This window comes from Coturnix japonica, chromosome 4 (assembly GCF_054131305.1).
Source record: "Coturnix japonica strain WE chromosome 4, WE-NBRP24, whole genome shotgun sequence".
In the NCBI taxonomy this organism is placed as follows: domain Eukaryota; kingdom Metazoa; phylum Chordata; class Aves; order Galliformes; family Phasianidae; genus Coturnix; species Coturnix japonica.
Window position 1 is genome coordinate 67,761,320 of NC_140666.1, and position 16,707 is coordinate 67,778,026.

Below are 16,707 nucleotides of genomic sequence, written 5' to 3' on the forward strand. Positions count from 1 at the left end.
GAATTTATTTCTTTACAGACTACCTTTTAGAAAACCTCAACATAAAAAGCAAAGCCAAGGATCTTTTGTTGCTTTTCTTTCTTATTTATAGTAGTCATTGTACTTGCACTTTACATTTCATTTAAAGGGATGCACAATGTTCTCATATTGAAGAATTTCACATACCTGAATATGAAGATCTTGAATCAGGCTGGATGCTCCACATTTCAGGGGGGTATAATCAGAGTAACGCAAGTCTGGCTGAAAGAATCTTTAACTGCAATGCATTTTGCGGCAAGTATTCCCCCTTTAGCATAGATTCACAGATGGCTGTGGCGGACGTTCATTGAAAAGCTTATGGCATAGGTAAAGATAAAGCCATTAGCTTGTCTTCATGCTGAGAGCAGGGCCTCCCACTCATCCAAACAGGCATGTCCTGCCTGGGAAGCAAAACCGCATCCTTTTGCATAACGCCAGTTGTTGAAATTCTGGTCCAGCATCTTTCTGGATTACGTTATGTAGATCACTAACTGGGAGCAGAAGGCAGCAGTTGGGGGATGTTAAATCCTCCAAGGGGAACAAAGTCGGGAATGAAAACCTTTCTAAAAATTGGTATTCTTGGAACAGTTCTTTATGGCTACAAAACAAGGCAACAGTGCCTCATAAGCAAAAAACACATGTAGTCTTGAGATGAAATGGAAAAAATGACTCAATGAGACCATTCACACACAAGTGTTTGAAAACACTACCAAAGTTCTTATTGGGTTCCAAAGAGTGGATGTTATTTATAATAATGCTTGAAATGCATACCAGTCTCTGGGAATTTAAACAACATGCCCATCAAAGGGGAGACTCAGGTTTCCAAACAGCCAGGATTGCGCTGATGTGAGCTCTATGAATCACATTTGTCTAACACAAAATTCCTGGATCCTTTGTCTTTTTTTTGCCATGTTTATTCATCAATTATCATTTGCCTTTCCTGTTTCCATGCTATGCCAGAGAAAAACCATTATACTGAGGCCACAAATGTTTTACATTTGCTTCTTTCACGGCATGTTTTACCTCATCCTCCCATTTCTCGACAGAACCCTGTCAGTTGAGATCTCAGAGTGTGTCACTCTGCACATTAAGGTCTTCAAATTAACAGTGCTACATGCTTCTAAGATGTGATTGGCTCCTTTGAAATCAGAATGAACGTTCACTGATATGATAAAAGATGGTAGTGGTTTATTATGCCAAGTACAGCTGGGAGAACTTCTGGGTTCTGCAGAGTCTGATTAGTTTTGACTGCTAAATAATGAATAATTGGGAAAAATCTGATTCTTCAGGCCTGTAGTGATTATACATCAGCATATGCAAAGCGGTTGTTAATCAGGAGATTAGGTGTCAGCCTGTTTAGAAGGTCAGTCACGAGAACTGAAATGAAGATAACATGTACCTGCTAATTAAGAATGTACGCACATCGTAACTCTTGGGATCTTGCTGCTCTCTGTTTACCACATCATCTTTAGTCACAGTCTTGTGTCAGATGTGGCACTTTTTGATCTAAATAACGTGATGTCCCACATCTGTTTCATGTGGGTGCGACATGAAAATGACCAAGGTGCCAGAAGAGTGGGCAGTTGTGTGAGGACATCAGCCCTATCTGCTCGGTTGGGCCAGGCTGCATGGCTGCCTTGTTTCCAAGTGACTGCTTGGAAGTTGTCACTGCGTCCCTGCCTCCCTGCCAGCTTGGATGCAGCCATCTTTGTGCAGAGGTGTTTCTTTGCAGCCCCTTTTGGCTGCTGTTGTGTTTGAACACTGCACCTCCAGCAGCACTGGGTGTCACACAGCACAGGTAACTGGAGGTGTTTCAGGCTGCTTTCCCTATCCCAGGGAAATACCTGCCAAAAGCAGAAGCAGAATCAACCCAACACAGAAGTGACCCTTAGAGGATTATAGGCCAAAGCTTTGCAGAGCATTCCCCAGTCTGTCTTTGATTTGCTTTGACCATAACGCAGATTTTAATTCTAGTAGATTATTTCCATTGTTACTTGTATTCAGACTCAAAGCAAACCTTATTACTTTAATTCTTGCTTTAGTGTGAAGAGCAGAGAAGGAACTGGGTAAACCAAGCAGTAAAGGGGAAGGAGGGAGGGAGAGATCAAGATGAAACAGCAATTAATATTCTGATCAGTAGAAACGGTTCTGGGTTTGTGTATGGAAGTATGTAAATACAAAAGCTAATCATCTTGTTTGGATAACTCTTCAGAACACTCTGGTCTGGACTTCTGAGAAATTACTCATCTTGACTGACCTGGAGACAAACGTGACATTGCAATACTCTTGTTGAACTTCTGTCAGTTGGTCCTCAGAGAATTAGTCACGTTTACAACCTTCCTCTAAATAACCAACTTTGAGACGAACCATGTGGCAGCAGATGAGCTTTAAACAGAAGCTGCATAAACTGAAGTTGTTTGTTTTAAAGAAAACAGTATTTTTGTGGGGTCATATGCCCATAGGAGATTTGGTAGCATGATGTTCAGCTACAATTGGAGCATCCTACAAACTAGAGGTCTTGGGGTGCTTTCCTTTCTCCCAAGAGACAGAAGCCTACTTCTGGGTGCTCCACCCCAAGAGCAGGAGGTAGCAAGCACTGGAAATGTGGCACCCCGGGAGCTCCAGAGATGCTTGATGGGGTTTCCAAATTAGATCCTTCATAATGACCCACACACAAGCAGATAGGACTCCCTCTAGAACCAGCTTCTAAGACCTGCTCCTACAGGTCTTTAATCTAGAGAGAGGACAGATTTCTTTTGTATTCTGGGTATATTCCTATAGCTTTCAGGCTATTCCTATGCTTCCCTTCAGCTGGGTCAATGATAGAAAAGAATCACCTGTACACAGAATCAGTAAAGCCAATACCAGGTAAACATGGAGCACCTGAAAACAATGAGACTCTGCAGGGAACATGACTGTTGTGCAGAAGCGTTCTGAGCTTATTTTGGGTTAATTGCTTTTATACCTCCTGTTCCTAGAGTGAGAGTTTGAGCTGGTTTCCCAACCCAAGTGCTGTTACTCTATGTACTTGCTTGTGCCTTTTTATTCTCTGTGTACCGGCACACTAGGATTTTATCTCTCCAAGTGGTGACTCATCCCTTTTTTCAAGCTACCTTACGTCTGCTGTGTTTGTTATACACAGGTGGGCTCTGTAATGCTGTTATTCTCCACCCTCACCAGCCTGAGCTGCAGTATACTCCTTGTTACAGCACTAATTGTGGTGTGTCTCTCTTGCAGCAGGCACATTGCTGGTCTGCTCTGCTGCGTGCAGGAGAACGCAAGAAGTGAACAGCGATTGCATTACCATAGGTCAGGTCATTACTTGCGGCCAGATTTAGGGCAGACAGAAAGATTTTTTTGAGCATTAACACTAAATTTTCAAGTTTTAGGTAGTTGGCAGTAAGCTTGTATGACCTGAACTGGTACTACTTCTTCGTGTTAATGCAACTGCTGTGGAGGGAAATCCAAACTGAGCTTAAACGGGATCTATGTTTGGTGACTCCTCCCTGCTCAGCTTCTTCTGAGTCATTGCAGCAGAGTGATGGGATTCACCCTGTGCTTTCTCTTAGGCCAGTGAGCGGCATGTCCACTTTGTGGTATCACGGCAGACCAGGCAGCAGCCCCCTGACATCTTGCAGGAGACAGGATGGAGTTACAACAGCAGCAGCCCCCAGCCCTGTCCTGCTGAGAGGATCAATGCCAGTAAGGTGAGCCCATATCTGCTCTGCTGTCCTTGGGAAAAGGGACCTCAGGGTGGCTGACATCTGGGGGTCTTGTGGTAGCCTTTCTGGATCCTGTCACCAGTAGTGTCATGTCTAACTCTGCAATTGAAATGTAAAACTGTGCTCCTTATCATTTGTGCTCTAGGAAGTGTGTTTTTGCTCACTTGGTTTGGGGTGAGAAGGGGAAGAGAAGGTGAAGGGGGTTGGTGAGGCAGCAGTGTGATGGGCATGGAGCTGGTTTTGTTGTTAGTTTCATTTTCTGTGAAGTCTCAATCCCAGCTCTTGGTAAGGATCAACAGGAGTTAATCATGGAGCAGTCAATTCCTGGTAGCCACTAGCCAGAGGTAGTAGTGCCCAACTAATCATGTGTCTGCAAAACATTACTAATGAAGTAATGCTTTCCTTAAGGAGATATGAGTAAGACAGCAATTATCTCATGTTGCTGGTATATGATTTTTAGTGATGCTCAGAGCACCTGCTAGCTCTACCATGGAGATCTGATTAATTGGTACCATGTGAGACTGTGCTGTTTGTTTTTCATACACTGCCCTTAGATCCCCATTTTCTCTTCCTATACCGAGGTATTAGACAAAAACTGGTACATTTGACATTATGTATTAGACAAAAACTGGTAAATTCAACATTATGTGGGGGATCTATGAACTCAGCAGGCCAGCGCTGACCTTGCATCTGTCCTTCTAAGGCTAAAAATATCATCTTTTGTTGAACAGACCATAGCTTGTGAGTGGATTTCCAGTTGGCCCCAAGAGATGCGTGCTCCACTGGGGCATGAGTGGGCTGCTGTGGGCTTCTGCCTGGTGCTGCTGCTGGGGCGCTGTCCAGGGAATATCAGAGCCAGGAAACAAAACCTTGAGCTACTACCACCTCCCTTCATCTCTGTGCTGGCAGTGGAGAGCTTGTCTCAGAGAAGATGCTCTGGCAATAGATCTGTAGATCAGTACAGCCAGTGAACACAATTATCTTCAGACACTGCAGGCTTTTGGAATTATAAAATCACTACTGGAGTGTTATTTGCCCTTTTATAGAGCATGAGCATGTCAGTTTGAATTTCTCCTGCTCTTTTGCTGAAGGTTCAACTGAGCATCATTTTGCAATTCAAGATCTTTAAACTATAAGCTTTGGCAGGCTTAAAATGTTATTTTTTTTTAAAGAGACGTTAGTGCAGGCCTAATGCTTGCAGGCCTGGGGTCTGCAGAGTGTCCAAGTGCAGTGTGTGCTCCTGCTGACACACAAGGCAGTGCAGTGCATATTGGCTGCAGTTTACTGTCAAGGGAGTTTGCTACGTGTGTGTGGTTTGGTGGATCTGCTACCTGCTGCCATCAGTGGGATTGCTTTGATAGATAGAAGGATTGCTAACTGACCTGAATTTTGATGAATTTTAGCTGTTTATTTTTTTGCCCTGGGCTTAACTTAGCAGGCGGTATTAGCAGGCCAGGAACACCTTCTTTGAGGGAAGCAGCTCTCATGTACATAAACATGGGCTGCAAGCACTTGTAAGCCTTGCATTTGGTGCCAAGAGTGAACTCCAGCTTCCAGCAGCCACCTTGTTTATACAAGGGCTGAGAAATCACTGTGGGCCGAGCTGTTGTCCTCCCATCAGCTTGCATCCATCTGGAAAGAGTGAGAAGGCAGCTCACTCACAATTTGTGTTGATACTGATGGCAATTGGCCACCAGAAAGGGGAGGATGGCATGTAGTGCCATGTCCTTTTGCAGTGGTAGCAGTGGGCTGTGTGTAGTGTGCTGGGAGACTTGGGGCCTTGTAAGCTGTTTTCTGGTCTGCAGGGTGTGTGTGTGTGTGGGGGGGGTGCCCAACCCAAACAGTTGTGGCTTCTGCCTGGATTCAGAAAACAGAAGATGTCAGGAACACTTTCTTGTGCAGCAGAGGCTGTTGAGCAGGGCTGTAATGCAGAAATAGGCCAGATTTGATTTCTTTGAAGTCAGTGGGAGCTTTGCCATTAATTAAATAACACTTGTTTTTAATTGGAACTGAACTCTGGCTCCTCTCTCACTAAACGCCCAGCATTTAAGTCTCCCCATTGCTTGAGCAGGAGACATTCTGTGGAGTTACAGTCAGGTTAGCCTTCAGGTGAAGTGCATCTTCCATCCTCAGCTATGTACTTTGCCTTCAAGGCATGCATCATGGCTTTGATGTTGTGATAATCTGCTGTAAATATTTATTGTACAGTAAACATACCCCCAAATATTTTTTAGAAAGGAGAAAATGAACTGTTATATTTTTCTTCTGACCTCTGAGGTCGCTTCAAAATGACAGAGGAGGACAATTGTTTGGAAGAGAATGCATTGAAATGCAGTCACTGATAAACACCTCCTTTCAACTGGTTTACTCATTATCAGTGGTCCTTCCAGGAAAGCTCTGTGTGTGTTTACTAAAAAAGGCTTTGCTTCACTTTCATCACTGCCTTGGTCTCAACTGAGCCACCCTAATTCCTCTCTATCTGCAGCCATGTAAAAGGACATGTGGATAGAGCAGCTTCAAAGGAAAACTGATCCTATGTGCTTGAGTATACAACTACCACTGCTTTTATGATTCTGCACTGAAATGTAACAGGACAATTTGTTTGCCAGCACTGCTTAGAAAGCACTGACTCTTCAAAAATAGAGCCCTATCTGCCTTATCAGCCATAAACCCAATGACTGACACGGTGCCTGTGTGCTGCACGCAGAGGTGGTGTGTCCAAATAGCTGCCTCAGATTGCTGTTACTTGCAGCATCGAACAGATCTTTTTCACCAAAGTCTTTGCCTTTTTGTTCCCAAAGGTCTGCAGCTTCCCCAGTGATGAAGCACTGTGTATAAACAAGCGCTCCACGTAGCTGTCTTTACACCACAGAATTCCCACCCATGCTGTCCCCTTTTTCCTCCCTATTCCCATATAACCCTGTTGCTGCTGTCTCTCTTCCTCCATTGCAGTGGTGGCAGGAGCAGCCGTAGGCCTGCCTGCTTCTCTTTCTGCTCTGCTGGCCCAAGAATGGAGGTGGGATGTCCTTGTGGGATCTGAAATTGATTGGAGGAGATTAATGTGGCTTTAAAACGAGATTTATAGATTATTTTTGCATATTATGTATGTGAGGTCACGCTTGTGAATGAGAAGGGGGCGGGGGTTACATGTGAAATACATTTAGCAGCTATTCTAGCTCCAAGAGGGCTCCTGCAAGAGGGGCAGGGCTTTTCATAGCCTGATTGTTACAGAAGTGAGGAGCATTGGTGGTCCTAGCTGATTTTAGCAGCAAGAACTTTTCTTTCTTTTATTTTCTTTTTAGTTGTACTCCATATTTACATGTCAAAGACCTACCCCTCATGGCTTCATGGCTTCTCAGTTCAGTGGGGGCTGTGTCTGACTTTAAGGTGTGGGTTGTTTTGGCTGTACCTCTTTTTGCCTATTCCCCAGTGTGGCAGGCAGCTGTTGAGTGCTTTGGTATTCCCTAAGTGCTTCCTAGTGAATACTTGCTTCAGTAGAAAATGCTTAAGCTGTCAGGGGGTCTCCATGCCCACCGTGTTTGCTGTTTTTCCCCATCACAGAGCACTCTTCATACTGTCACTTGTCATGAGAAGGTGGTGGCTGTCCGGAAAGATCACACGGAATCACTGGGAATGACGGTGGCAGGTGGAGCAACGAACCGAGAATGGGATTTGCCTATCTACGTGATAAGCGTTGAACCGGGAGGAGTTATCAGCAGAGACAGCAGGATAAAAACGGGTAAAAAGATGGGGATCTTGGCAGCCTGCTTTAATTCAAAGAGTTCCTTTGAAAAGCAGGAATAGGGCAAAAGCATCACGCCCTGACACTGTCTGCTCTCACAGAGGCTTCTGTTGGGAGGTGGCAGATGAGAGGGTCTCAAGTCAGCCCTCAAAAATGGAATAATTCACAGCAGCAGCCACCTCTGTGAAGGGGAAATGTAGGTGTATTGTGGTACGCAACAATCATTTTTCACACAAAAAAATGAGCCTGCACCACTATTTCCTAATTGCCGAAATCTTCATTATGCAACATTCATGAGTTCTGGTTGTTTTTTTCTTTAACGTACATTTTTGAGCTTGTTTGTCATGTAATTTATGAGCTCTAAGAGAGATAGCTGAGCAGAATTCCCATCATACGTGAAGCAACATTAATGCCTTGTGGCTCAATACCTTGCCTAAAATCACTGACTTTGTACCTCCATTTGGCTCTTGGTGCAACCGGAGGCGTTAGTGGATCCTCCCTCTCCATGAGCACAAGCCATCAGAACAAGGTGAGGAGTATTTTTACAGTCTTTTCTGCAGGAACTGGTAGGGAGCAGAGGAATGGTGACAGATCCCACTGTTCTGGGGATGCTGTGTCTTCTCAGCTTCACCTGGGTCACACTGTCCCAAAGCTGCAGAGAACCTCTGACTGCACAGAAGAGATTACCCCGCTCCCCACAGTACCAGGGCACTCAGAACAGTTAGATAATGGGTCTTTTTGAGCCCCGGAGCCCACCCCAGCCTATGTGGGGATCTATGTGGGGAACTGTAGCTTCTCCTCATAATGTGTGTGACAACAACGGGAGCAAACAGGCAGCTTTTCTCCTCCCCTCCTGCTGGGAAATAACTGCCTCCCAGTGGGGTGCATTTTCAAAAATAAGAAAAAACAAATGAAACGAGATAGATTCATGGTGAAGCAGACAACCCAGCATGGAAAATTCAGCCTGCTTAATTCGATAAAATTAGAAACAAATGAATATGTGATGTTACAACAGTACCATAAGCTTCCAAGGTTTTGAGCAGCCTTCAGTGACAGCAACACCACAAAACCATGACAGGCTGCCAGCATGGGGGATGCAGATGGGGTGCAGCAGGAGCACCCCAGATTTGGAAAGAGGTGTCCCTCTGCAAGGACAACCACAGCGCTTATGGGAAGTGGGTTAGGTGGTGCCACCAACAGCTCCATTAGACAGCAAGCTCTTGGCTCTGGATTTTGCTTGTTATCGATGGGGATGTATCTTAGCAACATCTGCAGTGTCTTTTCAACCATCCCTTTTTATCACAGGTGACATCCTCTTGAATGTGAACGGGATCGACCTGACTGGTGTTAGCCGGAATGAGGCTGTGGCCTTGCTGAAAAACACCAGCTCTTCAGTGGTGCTCAAGGCCCTGGAGATGAGGACGTGTGATGGCCGGGAGCGCAGCGAGGCCACCGAGCACAGCGAGTGGTTGCCGTCCTGGGTGACGTGGCTGGGGCTGCCCCGGTGAGTCCAGCAGCGGCCACCTCCCGCTGAAGGGGAGTGGGAGGAAAGATTTGTGTTCTCTGGCAGTTCTCTCTTTTGGCTTGATTCATTGCACTGACATGTTAATTAAATCCAGGCTCTGTCACAGACTTTCCTCTAAATACCTCCCTTTTGTCAGTGGGTATGTGTACATGGAAAAATAGACACGCAGACCCCTTCGCAAGGGAGGGAAGTATCCTGAGTTGTTCCAGTCCTGAAAATGTATCTGGCACTTAGGGAATGAGAGGAAGGACTTGTATGGAGGCCTTGGATCGACCACCCTGCAGAAGGCAGAGCTGCCCCTCCTGCTGTTCCCAAGCTGCACAGCCTTCATTCTCCCTTGCCAAAGGCAGCTGGATTGTTTGGCTTTGCCCAGATGTTGCACAGTGCATACAGTTGGCCAGCATCTCTCGATCACCTCTCTTCACCCCACCCCCGACTGGAAGAAGCACATTTGTCACACACAGGAAGCAGCTGTGTTGTCCTTTCAGTGAGGATAATGAAAGCCACGTCACATGCCGTGAAGTTCTCTCCCAGTTGGTGCACACAGCGTATACCTGCAGCTTCAGAGACGTTTTGTCAAGTACAGACTGAAAGCGTGCTGCGAGTCTGTGGGTGCACAAAGCCAGCATCACACTGCTGGTGACCCTCCTTCCCCTGCCTCAAAGAATGAAGAATTCAGCCTACTAGCAACTTCCACCCATATGCAGGTCAGAAAGTCTCTTTCTCTTGTGAGAAGAGACAGTCTGTGGGCAGGTGAGCCTTGCCCAAATTCAGGACATGACCCCACCTTCGCACCTGCCTGGAGATTTGATGCTGTTCTTCCTCCTGCACTGTGTCATGTTGAGCTCCTTCACCTTGCAGCAAGCTCTGCTGTGATGGCCATGTGATGCCTTGTGTGGATGTGCTCTGTGACCCCATCTGAAGCAACACTTTGTTTAGAACAGGATGGTTGTGTGCCTGTCACCCATGGATGGCAGGTTCCTCCTACAGTGGAGAGGACTGAACTCTTACTCCTGTGAAGGAAAAACAGTAACAAGAAAAAGCAGAAAACCAGCTGGCTCCCTCAGGAATGGTGAACTCCTTTCTCCCAGTTGTACTGCAGGCAGGTGGATATAGTGAGGTTCTCACTCCTGCTCCACTCTCTGAGTGCGACCACTGCATTCTACAGGTGATAACATACAGCACTGGAACATGAGTAATGTTCCCTGTAATGAAGAGGCAAGCAGAGCAACTCTTGTGGTGCTGAGTCTTGCCTTCAAGTCCATAGCTAAATGGGCACAGATGATGCACCCTGCCTGCTTCTGGTGTCAGCACACCTTTGCTCTGTTGCATAGACAGCCTGAACTGCCTGCTCACAGCTGCCCAAAGTTCCCACGTCCTCATTGAGGTGACTGAGGTGAAGGACAGAGCTCCACAGTGCTGCAGACTCGCACCTGGTATTCCCACTCATCAGTACTGCTTTGAAGTGTGTGAGGGAAAAGGAGGGTTTTTTTCCTCCATGTAAAAGCAGTATCTAAGCTCCCTCTCTCCCCCCTTCCAAAGGCTGCGTGTGTGAAGCCATTCCCATCCATTCAGTCTGAAGGAAAATTAGCCCCAGTGTCAGCAAGCTTGCAAACAGGAAGCTCATTGTGCTCGCATCCCAGCTGCAATGGCAAGCACAGTGTGGCCTTTCTCTGCCAACCTGGGGCAGGGCATTAGTATGCTGGGCCAGCACGCTGGTCCCACCACCAGGCTAAGATAGGGGCCAGGATTGTGCAGAAACAATGGTAACAAAGGTGTACTTCATCCTCAGAAGGAGTTGGTTGGTGCATGTGGGGCACGAGGATCAGATCTGGATTTGCTCATTAGGTCACTAGGTACAGTCGGAGTCTTCGCTTCCCCCACAGTGCATGCTCGTATGAATGTATTATATGATCTTGTTTCCCTCCAGTCTGAGTATTCAGCCTTTCCCTACCTGCCCTTCAGTGTGCCTTTGGCAAGGATCACAGCCCAGCTGATCTCAAGGTATTTCCAGAAGCCCCATGGATTTCCAAGCTGCTATAGAAAACAATTCTCTGTCCACACACTTCAGATGTGCCCATGTGGGTAAAGGTGCCTTGTGTGCAACCATGGAGCAAGGAGCGTGAAGTAAAACCATACCATTTACCAGAGGGACTGATCCAAGGTGTCTGCATCTGAGAACAACTGGAACAGCTAGTGGAAAGGTAGCAGTGTTAAAATCATCACTGTATGAGGTCATGTGAGGTACTCGGGAAGATGGACACCACGTACCTACATAAGAAAAACTTCTGGATTGAGTCGGTAGCAGCAGAATCAGACAGACGCAGGTTATCTGTCCTCACTGAAGCTCACGGCCTTAGAAAAGCTGTCCTGCACAATTCAACGTTTGCGGAAACTCTCTTGAATTTTGGCAGTCTTAACATTGGCCTCAGTCACTTTTCTGTGATTTGCTAGTAGGTAAACAATTTCTCTGTTCTTTTTGTAGCACTGTCCAGGATGGGGTGGTTATAAAATAGACACACATGTGAATCTGACATCTGTCAAAACTTGGACTGCACGGGCGCAGGGGCTGCAGGCTGTAGGAAACAGTGATGCAGAAACTAAGCATTCCAGCCTGGAGACTTATTTCAGGGTAGCTAATTTAATTTGTTGTTGTTGAGGAAGACAGGTCACGTTTATTGTTGGAGGGAAATGTTGTTAAGAATGCACAGAGCAAATAATGTGCAGCAGCTGGTGAAAAGCATTTCCCCAGCCCTGTGACGTTTCTTCTGCTCCGGCTTGTGTTCCTGCTCTCCTTTCTTTTCTCTCTTTACGTTTCCTTCCCCCAGCTAGCACTTAAAAATACTTTATAGATCATCCTGTCATAACATTTACAAGCGTTAGTACTTCACATGAGTGCTTTTGTTCATCTGCAAAGTGAGACGAGAAAGACAGGAGTTGGCCAAAGTCATTCTGTGAACCAGGGGTAGCACTGGGCCTAAAACGTGGAGCTGGGAGGGAGACTCTTCCAAATCAACTCCTTCCAGGCTCTGATGGGTGCACTTCTCACACATTGCTCCGTTCAGGTGCCAGACGCTCCCCTGTTGCAGGGCGGGGGGAAGTGCCCTGTTTTTCCAACCTTATTGCTGCCATCCCATCCTTCTGCTGCCAGGTTGGCTTTGACTCCCCGATCATGGGGCTACCTATGCTTTGTAGCAGGAGGGAACTGTACATTGCTGTTGAAAACAGGCAGTTTAAAACTCCTTGTGCAGCAGTAACTGATGCTTGGATGTGGCATTTCTTATGATAAGACTGTGTCAAGGCTGTTTATCCTCAAGGCTCGAATCTGAGGCAGCTCACACATAAATTACTCCTTGTCCTCAGCTTTTTGACCACTGGTGCGCTTACAGATAGCAGCACAAGACTGCGAGCAGCTTTGCTCCCAGACAGAGGGTAGTTCATTTTGGACTACTTGCCGTTTAGTGGGTTATGGCAGCTTAACTGGGTCAGTCACTTGGGCTGCGGGTCACCACCACAGAAAACTAATCTACTCAGGCACACTAAGCATCTTCAGCTGACGCAAGTAGTGTTTCATTTTCTCTCTGTGGCACTTCTTAGCTTGCCTTAATTACTACACAGCTGGAAAGAACCAAATGAAATACCTCCCTTCAGGCTCAGGACACTGCAGGAACAGCTTGGGATGTACTTTGGTATCCTGTGTGCTGGGCTTCTGGCATCACTTTCACGTTCCCAGCAGCACTGATGAATGGCTGCTGTGTGGCACATCACTGTGTTTGTGTCCTGTAACCTGTAGGATGGAGATGCTGAAACTCCGCTTTAAAGGGGCAGGTTGCAGCCCCTTTGTCAACAGTAGGTGGCATGGGGTGTTGGGGCAGGACATAGGGGTCCACGTCCCAAATGAAATAGCTATGCTGAGGTCTTTACCTGCTTGTCAGATTTTTATAGCATCAGGATTTAACCTTCCAGTTTCCTTAGGTGAAGAAAGACCCTCAAACCAACACAAGGTAATAGCACTACCGGCTGGGCCCTGGCACTGCTTGGTCATGACCTTGATAAGTACCATCAAACACAGAGGTCCTGAGTGATTTCGCACATTTAAGTCCCCAGATGGTAAAGTAATAATGCCTGGCTGCTGAGGAAAGAAAAACTCGTCACCTGTTTCTTACATTAGCAGCCAGTGAATGCCTGCACAAACATTATATACCTACCATCCTGGCAGCAGGTGAATATTTGTAGGCCCTGGGGGACTAATTGATTACTACTATAAAATCGTGCTGTGAAACACAGCAAAAGCATTATTTGGTAAAATTTAAAGCACTGGATGTAGTGGTCTCAGAGATGAGGTTATTCATCTTTCTATGGTCAGCTGTTTCTTAGAAACCTGAAGTGTTTCTGAATAGAGCTTGCTGCAGTTCTTGCTGTAGGCCAGTCTGTCAGTTTGGATTCAGAATAGCAAAAGGTTTTTCAGGCTTTCAGTCATTCCTGGGCAAACTGATAATGGTGAGTGGATTAAGAATTAAGGACAGAAGTCTCTGTTGTTCTGTTTTTTGTTGGTTTTTTTTGTTGTTGTTGTTTGTTTGTTTCTAATTGGTTAAAATGAAAAGAACTAAACAGGCATTCTAAGTAATGTGCTCATGAGCCATATGCAAAACATCTAATCCTCACGCAGCTCTTACTTCCCCCTATTCTTTGTTTCAGCTAAGCTTTGAATAAGCATAACCTGGTTGATGCCCCTTCCCTGGAGACTTTCAAGGCAAGGCTGGATAAGGCCCTGGGCAACCTGATCTAGCTGTGGTGTCTCTGTTCATTGCAGGGGCTTTGGACTAGAGCACACTCAGAGGTCCCTTCCAGCTCTAAGGACTCAATGATTCTACAGTACCCTAAAATACATTTAAAGACAAGAGGCAGGAGAGGCAGACTAAACTGCAGCTCACTTAGCAAAAATATGGATAGTTGTTAGAGTCAGGACAAGCTGTTTCCAACAGCAGACTCAGTACTCCGGTGCACTGACTGAAATGAATGGGATCTGCTCATCCTCCATGCTCCAACTCACCATGTTGCTTGGCAAGAAAAGCTCAGGATTCCTTCTTCCCATCCTTCTTTGTGTGATCTCTGCCACTGCTGTAATTCTGGCTCAATGCATTGGCCTTGGATTTTTCCTTCTCAATGCCTGGCTACTTTTGACACAATTAATCACACACAGAAGATAAAAGCAGTCACTGGATTGTATGAGGCAAATGAAATACAGTTTCTGGAATTACAGCTTACAAATATTAAATCCAGTCTGAGAGCGTTTTCATCACTTTCAGTCACAACTAGAACATTTCCATTAAATCCTACCACGTGAACCAACTGATTTATTATTAAATTCAACATTAGTTGCTATTTCACTGCTAGGATAACGAGTGGTGGAAAGCAGCACTGAAGTAAAGAAGGAAACAGCAAGTGTTTAATACAGGGGAACTTCGCTGTCATTTCACATCTTCAAAACGCTTTGTGAGCACAATGAAGTGGCAGATGCCTCATTAATCCAGAGTTAGCCATGAGACATTTAATCAGACTGCTTTGTTTCAGGTATTTGTACAGCTGCAAAGAAATCGTTTTACGAAGAAACACATCTGGAAGCCTCGGCTTCAGCATTGTAGGAGGCTACGAAGAGCACACTGGGAACAAACCTTTCTTTATCAAATCCATTGTTGGGGGAACACCAGCATACAACGACGGAAGAATCAGGTAATGAGAAATGCTACTTCTCTTTCATCCTGATATTTTATTTTTTAAACAAGCTTTGCTTGAATGCTGTAAATGGGGAAATAAAAGGAATCCCCTGACAGGTAGGAAGACGAGCATACTTAGTATTAACAAACTAAAAATTCACCTTCTCACTGGTGACAAGTGACAGGAAGAGGGCAAATGGCCTCAAGTTGCGCCAGGGCAAGTTTAGGTTGGATATGAGAAAGAACTTTACAGAAAGGGTAGTTAGGTACTGGAATAGGCTCCCCAGGGAGGTGGTTGAATTGCCATCCCTGGATGTGTTTAAGAGCCGTTTGGATGTGGTGCTCAGGGATATGATTTAGTGGAGGGTTGTTAGAGTTAGGGTACTGGTTAGGCTGTGGTTGGACTTGATGATCTTCAAGGTCTTTTCCAACCTGGGTAATCCTATGATTCTATGATTCCCAGTGAGCTCAATGGAATACAGAAGCTCTGAAAACAGGACACGAGTCCTAAACATATTTACTGTCATTGTAGAGTATTACTGGATGGCCTTCTTAGCAGTCTCCAGTATAAGTAAGTAAAAGATGCATCAGTTTGATTTCTAGGGCACTAAAAAGAATGCCAGCAGAGAAGCTTTTCTACACCCCCAGCTCAAATGAAAGCCAAATCAATACTGCACTATATTTAAAAGGGGATTACAAGAAGGAGTGGAATCAACTTCTTCTTTGGGTAGACAGTGATGGGACACTCCTCTGTGTTGCTCTGTTCCCTTATTCATGGACAGTGGTGAACCTAAGAAGGAATGGTGACACTTCTACCCAATGAATGGCCATCCTGTGGCATTTCCCAAGGAGAAGTGCCCTCATTTAAGATTCCCTTGTTTTGCCTTTTCTTTTCTCAGATGCGGCGATATCCTCCTTGCTGTCAATGGCAGAAACACATCAGGAATGATGCACGCCTGCTTGGCAAGGATGCTCAAAGAACTGAAAGGAAAAATTACTCTCACGATTGTCTCCTGGCCTGGCACTTTTTTATAAAACAAATCTTGATGGAGATTACAAGAAGGAATTTAACACAGAAGAAAGGCAAACAAAAACAAGAAACACAACAGATGTCGCCCATCTTTGCTTTTTGGGAGGCCAAATATGTGTTTATAAAGAAACGGTTTGTGAAATTTCAACCTGCATGTCAAGAAAAGCCAAGTTTAGACAAAGCAAGGACACACGTCAAAGAATCACTTCAGAGTGATTTAAGCTACAGACTTAAGTCATTCCTTCCCCACGTTCTCAAGCTTTTTTTTTGTTTGTTTGTTTTTTATATATCTATTTAATGCGTTATAATAATAATGAAATTTAAGGAGCACCACCTCCTGCTCACCCACTTTATTTTGATTTAGGAAAAGAAATCCTTGAATAATCTATGGAAAAAAAATCCTTGCAATTTTTGTAATTGCAAAAAAATCAGGTGAAGGTTTTTATCCACCACGTGAATAGCACTTTGGTTCTGTGTACCTTTTCGGGTCAGCATGAAGCTGATATTTTCAAGACTTTCAAGTACCGTTTGTTAGTCTGTAAAACTGTGAATTAAATTTCTAAAGTTATTAAAAATAACCATTCTTGTGTGCTTGTACAAATATTATTTTCACCCAAAAGAAAATGAAACGGTACCCTGACAACAAGGTTCAACTTCTGCCGTGCTGCCATAGCACTCTCACGTGTCACAGTGCTAGAAGGTAACCTGAAAGCAATGATGGCCTTGTTTTCTTACAGCATTCTTTGCCTTTCTCTGCAAGATACTCATTTTTCAAACTCTTATTTTCTTTTCCTCCTAAAAGCCAGCAATGCAGAGAGGCGGCGTTTGTTCATCTTTTTCATGTTAAGCACAGCTGTCCCCTAGAACAGAGACTAAAATGAACTTTCTCTTAAGCCACTGAAAGGCAGCAGAAATGATTATCCAGTTTAATTCTTCCTTATGCGCCCACACAA

General features: G+C 45.1%; 1 protein-coding gene across 9 annotated transcripts in view; it reads left to right on the top strand.

Annotated features, from left to right (window-relative positions):
* LNX1 (ligand of numb-protein X 1) overlaps positions 1 to 16,332 on the top strand; it is a 65,061-nt gene extending 48,729 nt beyond the window's left edge. For all 9 annotated transcript variants that reach the window (XM_032444068.2, XM_085545424.1, XM_032444069.2 and 6 more), the window contains 5 exons: positions 3,588 to 3,725; positions 7,302 to 7,479; positions 8,788 to 8,986; positions 14,582 to 14,740; positions 15,624 to 16,332. In XM_032444068.2, the coding sequence (XP_032299959.1) occupies positions 3,588 to 3,725; positions 7,302 to 7,479; positions 8,788 to 8,986; positions 14,582 to 14,740; positions 15,624 to 15,759 (810 nt within the window). In that variant the 3' untranslated portion in view covers positions 15,760 to 16,332. The remainder of the gene's footprint in view (positions 1 to 3,587; positions 3,726 to 7,301; positions 7,480 to 8,787; positions 8,987 to 14,581; positions 14,741 to 15,623) is intronic.
* The last annotated feature ends 375 nt before the right edge of the window (positions 16,333 to 16,707 follow it).